The 13,948-nt window shown below is 46.1% G+C and overlaps 1 protein-coding gene across 1 annotated transcript in view; it reads left to right on the forward strand.

Annotated features, from left to right (window-relative positions):
• CACNA1C (calcium voltage-gated channel subunit alpha1 C) overlaps nucleotides 1-13,948 on the forward strand; it is a 650,688-nt gene that overhangs the window by 488,373 nt on the left and 148,367 nt on the right. The window contains 2 exon segments of the mRNA XM_027592946.2: nucleotides 4,931-5,021; nucleotides 12,589-12,615. Of these exon segments, the coding sequence (XP_027448747.2) occupies nucleotides 4,931-5,021; nucleotides 12,589-12,615 (118 nt within the window).

The following is a 13,948-nucleotide window of genomic DNA, read 5'->3' on the forward strand; positions in this document are numbered from 1 at the left end:
TCCAGCTCATCCACCAAATAACTATCCAGCATTTATAATTCTCAGCTTTCAACAGTTTGGGCACTCAGACTCCAAGATGGAATGCAAGTCCATCTCCCTGGGTTAACAAATCCCTTAAAGAATCAACTATGATCCTGCCATCTAATCCCTTAGGAATAGGAACACAAACTGCATTTTCACCCATCTTATTCCCTTAGGGACTTTTGGGATAAACTATCACAAATAGGCACTAATATGTTAATGTACTACTCCTTCCAGGTAAGAGATTTTTGTTTCAACAAGGAACCTTCAGATATATGACTTTACCCAAAAGAGCAGATCTAGCAGACATTACAGCACACTCTGAAAGGAGATGATTTACATGCTCTTCAAATCACGTTCCACACCTGTGGATGAAAGACCAGCCCTGGTCAAATTCAGTCATACACTGAATGACCATGTTTTTATCAAGCTCTTTCTATTGTTTTTAAAGTTATTGTGCAGTTATTTCTGAAATCAAAAAATATGGGGCAATACTGATGCCAAGGCCAGAAGCTGAATAAGGCTTCTCTAGAACAGGTCACAGTGTTCTGGGCCTTCCATCACTGGCCAGGGCTCTTGTTCCCCTAGACAACCATGTACCATGTGAACAGACAGAAACTTGGTGACTGGCAGCCTCGTGTTGACCCCTCTACACCTCCGAACAAAAGACCACTCATTATGAGATGCTTACTTCAGTAACTGTTATCATTCTAAGCTGAGACATATCTTTTGCTAGAAGGCAAATTGGAACCAAACCTCATTTCAGCTCCTAACACTCAGTGCTTTTTTCATATGGGATTTTTGAGAAGTGTCTGCTTATTCCTAGCTTTGTTGTTTTTGTTTTTTTTTCTTTTTTCCAAGCTTTGTATTTTAAAGATGTGTGGTTGGGACATGGCCCTTTACCTAGGTTAAAAATAAGACTGATCCTTTTTTTTCATGAACAAGTCTTCAGAATTCTCACTAACAAGCAGCATTCAAGGATGCTCATTGAAGGTGATCCAAGTTCCAGGGGAAGCGGATAAAATAAAGAAGCACCTAAAAACTTGGATTGACCTTCCCCTTATGCCCTTTCCTGGAACTAATGGGCTCATCTACCCATTCCCCACCAGGGCACATGCTTCCTTTCCTGAGTGGTAGCAGATTTCCCATGTCATTAATAAGTTGTCACTAAGCCTCACTCACCACTCATGCCAAGCACCCTCCGTAGAGGCCTGGCAGAGGTGTGGTTCATAAGAGTTTTGTCAAATAGAGTGGGAAATTCTCTTTCTCTGGAATTAGATAAAGCATTTGACATCCAGAACTCAAAGTCTATTGCAGAATACAGAGCTCCCCCTCTTCCATTTGTGGTAATCAGTGTCTTTACAATCTCCCTAGCACCCTCTTCTTCAACTATAGCCCAGAGCCAAAAGAAGCTTATAACATTCTTCTCCCTTATACACCAAACTCCTGAAAAGACTATCCATTGACAAGCAACTAAGCAACTACTTCGCCTATTTAAACTGATTAAAAGCAGATACATAGAGGTTTTGGATATTATTAGGCCTGAAACACTTGGTGGTTCTTTACTGAATGGGACTAAGTAGTTGAATTGGACAAAGGGGCAAGTAGATCCGTGGGCTGTTTTTCATCTGCAAGAGACACAATCTGAATATAAGTGGTGAGGGAGGAGGGGTAGATCCACTACAGGTGGGGAAGAGGTCAGGTCACCTGGCCATTGAATAGGAGTGAAGGGGGAGCACCAATGCTATCGTTTGATTCTAGCAGTTACCCTACTGGAGACTGTAGGCAGCAGGGATGAGTGGTGGCCTCTCCCAGGAAGCTCTTCCCTCAAAGCCACTAACTAGATAGACCAGTGTAGACTGAAGCTTCTGCTGGAGTAACTCCTTCTCCTCAGAGTCCATCATTTGTTTTGTGTCATTAATTCATGTGATTTGGGGTTTGGGTTCTACTTTGTTATGTTTTCTTATGTGTTTTGGTTTATTGCTTTTTACAGTTTTCTTAGTTTATGTTCAAAGATGAAAATGGATGTTCTATCTGAAAGCTGGGTTCCTTGTTTCTTTCTTTTGCCCATGGCTGACTGCATGCTTTCTATTGATGTCTTATTCCCGGTTCTTGACATGACCATCTTGTCTGTGAAAGGAGGCACACCAGCGGGCTTGCTTAATCAGAAGAAAGGGAAGTTTGCTTGGTTTAGTCACTCCACAGAAACCCATGGTAATGTTCCCCTGCACTCTATGTGTGTAAATGAGCATTGGTACATACCGAACTGGTGTTTTTTTTGATGGCTTGTGATGCAGTGGTCATGAATGTGTATTTGTATGTGTGTGTATGTGTTTGTGTGTGTGTGTGTGTGTGTGTGTGTATCTATAAGGAGATGGTAATCTGTCCCACTCAAAGCCACTGCCCTATCATCTCTTCATATGTATAAAGTCAGCAGACATGACAATCAGCAGCTGCTATTCCTTGATGGAACACTTCCTTTGGATAGTGCCAGCCAAGATTAAGGTCACCATAAATGCCATCTTGGTACTGGTACAGGCAGTTCCTTGATTTAGGAGATGATATCGTCCCTCCTAAAGGCCAAGCCCATCCACTCCTAACTTGGTTGTATTTCCAAGCCTAGCACCACCATCATACCACTCCACTAACACATAAGGGGCTCTCTGGGAGCAAAGTGTCACAAAGTCAGAGCTCTTTAACTTTATTTTTTTAAGATTTTGTTTATTTATTTATTTATTTATTTAAGAGAGAGAGTGGCAGGGGGGAGCAGAGGGAGAGAGAGAATTCCAAGCAGACTCTGCACTGAGCACAGAGCCCAAGGTGGGCCTTGATCCCACAACCCTGAGATCACAACCTGAGCCAAAACCAAGAGTCGTACGCTTAACTGACTGAGCCACCCAGGCACCCCCAGAGCTCTTTAACTTTAAACAATGATGCCTGAAGAGTGAAAGGAAACTTAGGTCAGAGATGATCAGAGATAGATGGTTTGAAAGGACTGAAGGCTCTTTAATGTATGACTTCTTCCTTAGTGTGGATGGAGGAAAGAAACTGGTAAGCTCTGAAGGTGCTGTCTTCCTAGCTCCCAGTGCTAAAACCATGCCTAAGGTCTTGGCCTCACACACCAGCTCCCTCAGACCTCAGGCTACAAAGGGTGTGTAAATGCCGTAAAATTCAACGCCACTATTTGGCTATTCACCATGCTCCTATGATGCTTCCAGAGCCTGATCTGGCTATAAGAACCTCATCTTGTCTTAAAGTATAGAGTAGGGAGCTGGTCAACAGAGGGGCAATCAAGATAAGCATGGTGCAGGGGGTTATGACACTTGTACTCATGACCAAGTCCTACCCCCAAATACACTGTGTGAACTTGGGCATCTTCCCTTCCCTAAACCTCACTTTCCTGTCCTATAAAGTGAAGGGAGTAAGCTAGAGCTAGGTGATATCTAAAGTCACATCCAGTGCCAACCTTCTTTGAAATGGCATCTAGATTTCTTTTTACCCAACTGTATTAAAAATGAGTCCTAGGGTAGAGAGGTCTCTCGTACATGACAATCAAACATATGTTAAGTCATGGGCTTTCTATTTGTATCTTGCATGTTCCTGAAATGAGTCTCTTCTCACCCACCTATCTTGTCTTATCCAAAAGAAATGAACCTTGGAAAATCTCCATCCAAAGATATTATCCATATAACCAGTAGAAGCTTTTCCTGGGCTGTGGCGGCCCCATGGGGACTTGTACAAGGTGTCACATCACCTGATGCCACACCCTCACTAACTGCAGATTGTGTGGCTCCTGAGAGTTAGTGATTTTCTCACCACATGAGGAGTTCTGTTCTGCAAGGAGAACGGACCAGGACCAATGCCGTAATGGCCATTCTGAAGAACAAGGGTTGCCAAAAATAAAACTCATTTTTGCGTCATATTAATAGGGTAAGAGAAGGTAAGGAGGAAGAATTCTCTTGAGTGAAACTTCTATTTGAAATAAAAAATAATGATAAAATAATGGCTTCTCTAAGCCCCTACACTGGGTTCCAAGCTAGAAAATTCCTGCCACTCTGGAAATGCAGCTCACTGCTGCCTTGGGAAGGGAGTGGAGATTGACCAGACAGATTGGCACCAGTGGAATTAGATGGTTTATATCCCAAGTCAGCCTGCTGGGGTCGGAATGTCAGGATTGCTGGAAGGGGAAATGACATCCCAGTCTACCTGCAGTCTATCTTCCAGTCACATTTAAACTTAATTGGTGGATTCCACAATTATTTTCCCCATTCCTGGTGTCTGTAGTGCAAGTTTGAATCTTAGTACCCGATTCTGGTAATAGTCATTTATTTCAAACTACCTATTTCAGGTACGGTCCTATATGGAACTGACTCAGGATCCAGTGTCCACTACAAGTAGGGGGGCAGTCTTCCACATCCATCTAGTACTTCATGAGGCAGCAAAAACATCTTTCCTACAAACAAGTTGGACCCTAAGTTTGGGGATGAAATCCCTTAGAATTGGTGGGTGGGGAAAAAAGCAAAATAAAATATTTTCATGAAAGCTCCTCTTTTTATGGCTCATAGTGGATACAAATGGAAAAGCTTGCACAGCTTTTCTGAGGGCACAGAGTTGAGGGTAGGAAAGGATTCAATGGTCAGTGTTTTCAGGAAGTAAGTCCCACTAGTTAAACTCACCCTAGACAAGTAGCAGGCATGACAGTCAAGGAAACCCCCAAACTTGGCTATGGCAGGCCCCAACCTGCTCACAGCAGCACCGCTGCTCCCCTAACTAACAGATGCTGCTCAGGTTCTCTTCCTCCCAAGTAGCCCACAGTCTTGGGACTGGGTGTTTTGCAAACTAATGCACTTCTCTCCCCTTTTCCTCCCCACCCTCAATGCCTTGTTCTGCATCCCTTTGACTCTTGTAGTGAGCATGCCCACAAGCGAGACCGAGTCTGTCAACACCGAAAATGTGGCTGGAGGTGACATCGAGGGAGAGAACTGCGGGGCCAGGCTGGCGTGAGTAGGCACGGCGAGCCCAGGGACTCGGGCTTTTCCAGGGATGCGGGGAGGGATGCTGTGTCCCGAAGTCACAATGGGCTGGCCCATCGTGGGTGAGGCAGAGGTCAGAGGAACAGAAAACTCAGGCAGTGACTTGTGTGGGGAAAGAGGGCCCTGTGTTGAGTATGACTCCATGACAGGGGGAGGAGTCTTAATATTAAGGCCAGTCTCTGATTCTGCACTCCTGTGACAGTCTGACTCAGGATTTGGAGCCCCTGTCCATTACATCAGAGAAATACAAGATAGGGCTAGGGGGACAGTGAGGGGAGCTTGGCGGTGGCTCCGAAGTCTGTTTCTTCCCAGCCCCCTCGCCCCCTGTCACGTGAGGCACCTATGTGAGGGTCCCTGGGTCCTGCTAACCACCCTTTCCATTTTGGTAAATGTGACCTGGAAGAAGAGCAAACAGGTAAGAAAATACCCTGGGAGATAATCAACATGTTGGTCCTTCTCTGCAACTCTAGTTACCTACCCTAGTGAAGGGAAACGGAGATGCCCAAAGTGCAAACTGGAGTTAATACAAAATTCACCTGTGCTTAGCTTGTAATGTGGCCAGACACCTCGTCCAAAAGTAGCTCCAGCCTAGATGCCCACAGCTTCCCTTCCCCTGGGGCAGGCCCCAGGCTCCAGGCTTCGGGGAGCCGACTGGCCCAAGATTGGGCAGGGTACGCAGAAGAACAATTCACTCATGAACTATCACAATCACCCATCTTTGATCTTAAAAATGGAAACCAGTAGTCCCTGGGAAATGTTCCCCCACAAAAAAAAAAGAAAAAAAAATGAAGGGAAAAAATAGTTTAACTGCTAAAAATAAGCAAACTGCTGATTCTATTACCAGCATCTCAGCAGAGTCCAAAGATTAAAGTCCTATTCTGTCAGGGATTCACACTGACCTTGGGCATGAGGCCTCCTGGAGCATTTAGGGTCTGCTCTTGGAAGTGGAGCCTGCTTTTCCTGTTGGCTTGGTGGTGTAAGAATTGTAAGCTCACCCCAGTCACTAAAAAGCACCGCATACAGAAGGCTCTGAGTAGGACCAGTCCCAAATGAAATGAGTTTCTAAATTGCTCCATCAGTGGAACAGCATCTTATTTCACCTTTCATCCCTGAAATGACTCAATAAGCTGAGCAAACCCCAACCTCTTTAAAAAGATTCTCCACAGGTGAGTCTGAACACAAGCCATGCCAACCTTGAGAATGGTCTCCGAGAAAGGAGAAGGGAAAACAAGGCTTAGGAACAGACTGGCTCTTGCAACTTCTATTTCCAGGCTACACAGGGCTTTCAGCATCACTCACTCTGACAGTGGCACCAGGGAGTCTGCACTGCAGATTTCTTGGCATCATTGGGAAGCAATTATTGTCAAAATGTTGTTAAAATACGGGACTAATTACATTTTTAAGCAGCAGTCCAAGCATTCCCCTCCTCTCCTGCCATACAAAGCAAGCACTCAAGTTTTTGCAAATGGGCCCCAGCGAACCTTCTAAGTCTGTCAGGCCTTTCTGTGGTCTTGACACCAAGGAGGGTTGTAGAGAAGATGGTGGAGGACCCTGCAACTCAGGCTTTGGGGCATAGCCCAAGTTGCAAACCAGGGGAGACCAGAGAACTTCCTAGCCCTAGGAAGTCACTTGCAAGTACATTCCAGGAGAGCATGGAGATCTGTTGGAAGGAGAACATGATTATCCTCCAGAGAGGGAAGCTGGCACCTCTAGTATATCTGTCATTTCCTTGAGGACACATTCTGCAGGCTGGAGGAGCTCTGTAGAAATGGTCCCTGTTATCCTTATGAATATCCACATTTATGCTTCTACTCTGTGCATATAAAATACCTGGACAGAGTGCCAGGATTATAATATATGCTTAATAAGTTATGGTCCCCATCTCTCTACTCAGCCCCACCCTACTCAGACAACCATGGGATAAGACTGCCAACATTCCTGGTGGGAGAAACAGTGTGAGAACAGGCTGGGGGCTAAAACCGAGTGTGATGGGGAGGAGACAGTGAGGGACTGGCATCTTTAGAGCTAAGAGTTAAAAGGCTTGTGTAGTCAGATGAGGTCAGGATGAAAATTTATATGTAGTGAGAAGGGCTGATGAAGATGGTCCCTGAGGGGGTGGGAGCAGAGAGAAAAAGGAACTGCAATCTGATAGTTTGTTGGGGAGAGGGAGGTGATGAAGAAGAAGGAACCATCAAAGTTTGAAGACAGAAAACAGTAAGGATGCTGAAGTAAAATTTTTTCCCATCCGTCCCTGCAGTCCCCGGTCCAGAAACAAGGGTCCAACCGAGGGACCTGTAGGTACCATGCAGGCAACAGTATATGGAGGTCCAAGGCGTGGCTCTGAACAAGAATGGAGCCACACACTTGAGGTTATCAGTGTAAAAACTATTAATGAAGCTATAGGATGAGGGTTGGCCAAGGGCTGAATCTTGGGAAACTGACAGACAGAAGAATAAGAACAAGTAAGTGAAACAGATGAAGAAGTGTTGAGACCAGACAGCAGCACTTGCAGGAAGGCCACGGGAGAAAGAGTTTCAAGAGAGAACTGTTTATTTGTACATTCATTCAGCAGTGTGCCCAGCTTGGTGCACAGTGATGGTGATGCATAGCAGGAGAAAAAAATTGATACGATTTCACTGGAGTTTATAATCTGGTGTGGAAGTGACATTAAACAAGTAAATAAGTCATAGAAATAGGGATAAGTGTTAAGAAGGAAAAGTAGCCAAGTAGTAGGGTTAATAACAGGTTAGACTGGCAAGTTAGGAAACACTTTTTTGAAGAATTAAATTTAAGCTGAGAACTGAAGAGTGAACATACATTATTGAGGAAGAGTAAGGAAGAATGTTCCAGTCAAAGGCAACAGTGTGTTTCAAGGCCCTTGGGTGGAAGAACTGGGAGGCCAGGGCGTATTGGTGGGGGAGGAGAGAAGGGGAGGCTGGAGGAAGGACATGGCCTGGTAGGCCCCTAATGATCTTTGTCTTTATCACAAGACTGTGAGAAGTCACAAGAACATGGAACTGGCAAGGGAGGTTGATTGGGTTAGTTTTGCATTCTCGAAGGATCACTTGGATGTCAGGGGAAGAATGGGTAGAAGTGAGGCCACTAGGGAACACAGTGAAACACAGGGCAGCACCCTTGATAGCAGTTAGTGAGGTGTGAGATGATGCTGGCTCAGGCTAGAGTCACACATGGAGATGAAGAAAGTGGTCATGGGTTCTGGAGCCACACTCTACAGGACTTGTTTGCGGGAGCTGGAGTCTTAGTGAAGGAGAAGGGTGGGAAGGAGCCAGCTTAGGGCACTCGCTCCAGAAGTGAGGCCATGGAAGAGAGAGGAGAAAATAAGATGGTAAAAAGGAGGCAGCAATGGCCAAGTGAGAACTTGTTTTTCATCATAGTAAAACACTGGGGCAGTCTTTGGGGCAAAGAAGCGACCAATGAAAATGGAGGGTCTACAGATGCTGGGATGGAAATGAGTGATTATAGCAAGACATTGCCTAAAAAGAGGAGAAGGTTGACTTCAGAGGCACAGTTGGAGATGCTAGATTTACACGGGAAGAAGAAGTTCCTTACCTCTGGGACTAATTGGAAGATAGAAAAACAGACCTGGCATCAGGAGTCCTGGATCAAGTCCCAGTCAGCCGCCAACAAGCCATGTGACCTCAACCAAAGCACTTCCCCTCTGAGTCTTGGTCTTGCCCTCTGGGACACGAAGGAGTTATCTTGATTGTTGGCTCAGGGACTCCTAGCAAAGGCCCAGAACTCCTGGGAGCCACTTTCAACTCTTGTTCATTTGGGCTTCCATGTAAGATTTCATATGAATAAAACATTCTACAACCCGATAAATTGCAAACCATAGTTCCAGGTGACATCTAAGGATCCCTTCCAAGCTCTCAAACTCTGTAGTCTATGAAGAATATAGAATCAGAAATAGGCTCTGATACAGAGAGTCAATGATAGGAGTCAAACCAAATTATCTGTCATCTCGTTACAGAAAGTGAGGGTTAGGTGTCCTAGGAACCTGAAGAATAGTACAGAAGATTCAAGCTAGTGAGTCACCAAGAGGTCACTAAATGATCACCGAGCAGTGCTGAAGACACAGTGGAGCCTGACATCGTAAATGTGAAGGCAGCCTTGTGAAATGATTCGACAGATTTTTTTTGGCAGCCTGCAAGGCCCAGAAGCACTAAAAACAGACAGCCGTGTGAACCAGAGTGGCAGTGTAGCAAGGCAGGCAAAGTACAAGTCCCAGGCCGTGTGTTGAGGGCAACATTGATGTGACACTAGTGCCAAGCTGGGAACTGGAAGTTAAGCCTGGCATTAGCCTGGGAGCCCTGGAAGGGGGTGAATGATGGGGAAGACCCAGTGAGGGCAAAGATTGGGTTCGGAGCAAGAGCAGAAGGATGAATAGAGAAGGAGAATCTGGCCAGAATGTGGAGCTACTGAGTTCAGCACCCAGTTGTTGAAGCAGTGCTCTGTGATGACAAGGTCCATTACCCTTCTAGGAATAACAGCTGTGGACAGTGTTGAAGTTGTGGCATCAAGGAAGCTGAGTCAGATGTGTGTCAGCCTGGATGGTGACTGCAGTGCCATCTGACTTACGTTAAAGGCAAATTGGGACAATTCGGGGAGATACTATTTCATACCACAGGTAGTAAACATATTGTGCTCATTACTCTAAGAAGGGGAGAAAGGCTGAAATATAAATAGACCCCCAAGAAGTAAATAGTTAAGCAAAAGGAAAGGAGTTTGGGGCTCATCTCTAATTTTGAACCTTAATATCAGCAAAGAAAATCATGGTTCCCTAGAAGGTTTGTCTTGGAGGCCTGGGCAGTGAAAGTATCTTGGGTTGAAGCTACTTCAGGTCCAACCCAGTAGAATTGCTCTGATGGTCTTGAGTGTCAGTTACTTTGTCCACCTCCTAGCTCTTCTTCAGGAAACCATTTAAAACGTGAGGTGGGAATTGTACCTTACTAGGACAATAATGATAAAAGCCAAGAAGACTTCTGAGCAAGTTGTGTGTCCCCCGTTGGGATTTGGAGAAGCTAGAGCCTCTACTGTGCTGAGGAATCTGAAGTGGTTTAAAAACCAGTAGGAGGAAGCACTTGCCCCACATCAGCCAACTCAGGGTGTGGAGTGGGGACCATGACACCAGGCTGCCATAGACTCCCCAGTTTGCTTACTCACACAGTGAGACGGACCAGCTTTCCAAACCTTGAGCTAATAGTTACTCCCTAAGAGGTGAGGCTGCTGAGCAACTGGGTCCTCTTGTTTTCATGAAATGGGATCCCTGCTCTTCAAGGCAGTACGGAGGAATCAAAACCCTTGGGCTTTACAGAGTTCTAGCCGCAGTTCTCTAAGAGTTAGGGTTTTCCTTTGTCTCTAGACACTTGCCACTTGAGCGATACCCTCCCCTCTCTTAAGTAGGGGCGCTTAAGTAATGTGGTACTTAAAAGGGGATGAACTGACCCAGTGAGCCTAAAATGATGCTCACAATCCCCTGAGATTAGCAACAACAACAAAAAATAAGTCTTCAAGTGTGGTGTCAAGGGTTATACATCAGGACTTGTAACTAAGTGGAAAAGAAAGTTCTGCTCCATTCCTGCTCTTCTGAATGTGCCAGAATGCCAAGGAGGGGCCCATAGCTCATGACCACGCTGGAACTGGGACTAGGATGTCATTTCAAAAAGTCACCTCAGCTCTGATCCCCCTCTGTGCCCACATCCCAGAGTCATTTCCCTGGGAGATATGATTTTGGGCTTTAAGAACCCACTTTTGCTTATGGACTGAGAGAGCCTTAAAGGAAAGAGCACACGGTCTGCATTGAAGGACACCCCTGAGAGGATCACTGAGACATTTCTAAGAGAAGAGGCCTGGGGCCGGGTCAGGCTCTGTAGACAGAGTCATGAGACTGAAGGCCACAGTCATCCACTTTGGCTTATGCCTAACAGCAAAGAGAGGCAACTGTCCGAAAGTAAGCCTAGTTCAGACGCTGAAGGTCCCCAAGCTCAGCATGGCCCTGCTGGGGAAGAGAAGACCTCGATTCTCCATCACCCAATTAGCAGCTGGAAAACATTTGTTTCCCCCATTAAACTGTGGTTCTAAATAAAAATGCTGCCCTTGGCTCCTGGTCCCCCTCCCACACACTTTGTTAACATGTGATTAAACACTCCAGCCCTAGCAAGCAGCCTTGGGGGTGGGAAAAGGTTATTAGCTAACGGTTCAGAGCAGTAAAGGCACTTGGCTAGGATTCTCAGTGCCCCAGAGATATAATTATCTCATGCACGATGGCTTTGCCACCTGTCACATCTTCTGGTTTAATTTTTTTTTAATAAAAAATAATGAGAGAGGTTGTTTTCTTGCTATGTGACAGAGCTCACTTTGTGCTGAGCTGGGACAACACAGGCTTGCAGCGGTCGCCTCCTGAACTCCTTGCTCCTGTTTTCTGTCTGCATCTGTCTTCGTCTCCCTACCAGTGTTCCATCACTTTCTTCGTCTCTAACCTGCGTTCTGCATCCATCCATCTACATGTCTATCTGAGCATGGTTGCTCCACCTGCAATCCTCTGGCTCACTTTCTGAACACCCAGGCCTTTTCTGACACATTGCCTTCAACCGTTTTGTCTCAAGGGCTTACATTCCTCCTGTCCTCCCTTCCTCCCTCCCTCTCTTTCTCCCTTTCTCTCGCTCCCTCCTCCCTCCCCCTCCTCTCTCTCTCTCTCCTCCCTTCTGGCTCCCAGCCTTTCTCCTCCTAGTTTTCCCTGGACACTCCAACATGAACTCAGTAGCCTCAGGGCCTCCCTGAAGGGTCCACCTCTCCGTGGGCTTCCTTCCCCATACCACAACCCTTCGAGTCACACCTGCCCTGTGTTTTGCCCAGAAGTCCCCCACGTCTTCAAGGCTTCATGTGACTGTCAGCATCCTAGGTTTCTGTCAGGACCCATGGCTGTTCCTTTAGGCCCAGTTGCAGCCCTCAGGCCAGGACTATAGTGGCTTCTCAGTTCCCAGCTGGCTTGTTTTGCTTATCTTCACTTCATACCCCAGCACTGGCCAAGCTCCTGTTGGGACAGCAGTGGGGTCTGCAATGACATGTTCCTTCCTGCTTGTGGTTTCCAGCTGCTGAGACCTTCACATCTGCAGAGAGGCCTTCCTCCCCTGCATGGCTCTCGTCAAGGTGCCGCATTCCCAACACATGGCCTAACCTGACTTGGCTGGACCTGCTGGGCGGATGCTGTGTGCCACATAGCACCTGTCCTCTCCAGGGACTATTGGTTCCACTTAGAAAAGACTAGACTTGTAGATATGTCAGCTGGGCCAGCCCTCAGTTTCCACGTTCATACACTTAAACACACCAAGAGATGCTGACAAGTAGGGTTCTCTCTCTCTCTCCGGAGTCATTCTATTTCACTCCTCACATCCATCCAACACCCATTTCTAGTCACCCAGGGCCATCACACTTCTCTGGGACTGCTGAACATCTTTTAAATGGAAGAATATGCGTATGTGTCCCTTGGTAACATCTGCTTTTTCTCTTTCAGCCACCGGATTTCCAAATCAAAGTTCAGGTGAGTGAAATGCATGCTCTTCTTTCCTACCGCACACCAGCTCTGTCCCCAGCTACACTTTTGGGTAGCCCAAGGTAATACCTACCAGGTGGGGGGGGGGGTACAGTGAGGGTGTTTTTCTAAGGGGTAAATGCCTCTCTTTTGTATGGCTACCAAGGAAAGACTTTTAGATCAGATCCCACATATAATTCAGGGGTCGACATTTGTTGAATTTTCTTTGCCAGTCTTTTTTGGCAAGTACCATCCCTAGGAGGTTGGGAGACCTAATGTGTCTCCCTTCTTTATAAGATGAAGTTCAGTTAAAATAAATATAATGTGGACACTTGCTACTATTCTTGCCTACTTCATGTTTATGGAACACAGTAAGAAATGAACTTTAAGGATTATGGAAAACACATAGGATCACGACACTGCTCTGCTTCAGAACCTTACACAGGACCCCTGGTCTTCAGCCCTGCGTCTACCTTTCCAGCCTCACCTCCTGCACTCCCCTGCACACACTCTTTGTTTCAACCACATGGAACTTCTTGCAGTCATCAGAATGTTCCCTGTCCTCTCAGACATCAAGGCCTTTCCATGCAGCCTTTCTTCTCCCTGAATCACTGTGTCCACAAGTCTTCATCTGGAGAATTCAGGTTTTTGTTAAGAACCTCAAATGTTACTGCATCTACATCTTCTGCAAACTCTTCCAGGGAAGTTTCTCACCTCCCTCCCCTCCCATAGTGCTGTGCTCATACCTCTGTCACAGCACTTAGCATACTACATTGCAATTATTGGCTCACAGGCCTGTCTCCTTCAGTAGGCTCTGCATGCCTCAGAAGTATTCTTTCTAGAGAACCTAGCTAAGTGCCTGCCCAGGGGTAGGCTGTCCATACATATATGTTGAATGGATGAATGAATGGATTTGTGGAGTGGAGATGTGAATTTTCCCCCACAAAGCTTGTACATGCCAAAAATATTGGTTGTTTATGTTTTGTAATTGATCTAATCTTGCTTCCCTAGCCTCACACACTGTGTAGCAAGAGCATAAATAACACTAAATTTTAGTCCAGCTGGGTAAATGGAACCCAATGCTATGCTTTAAATAGTCCCCGAAGGTAAAATGTTCAGTCTCTCATATTTCCACTTCCCCAGCTTTTCTCCAGGATGGAGTCTGGATGCATGGGGGCAGGGAACTTCAAGATCCTGGGAAGTAAACAGGGCTTGGTGAAGGCTGCTCCTGGAACCCCTCTGAGTCCTCTGCCTATCTCCACTGTTTGACTGCTAGTCTGGACTTCTCTCTGAACTTTCAGGTCCTTACTGGGGTGCAGCAGCCCATCTGGTTTGGACATCC

Source organism: Zalophus californianus, chromosome 9 (genome assembly GCF_009762305.2).
Source record: "Zalophus californianus isolate mZalCal1 chromosome 9, mZalCal1.pri.v2, whole genome shotgun sequence".
Taxonomy (NCBI): Eukaryota; Metazoa; Chordata; class Mammalia; order Carnivora; family Otariidae; genus Zalophus; species Zalophus californianus.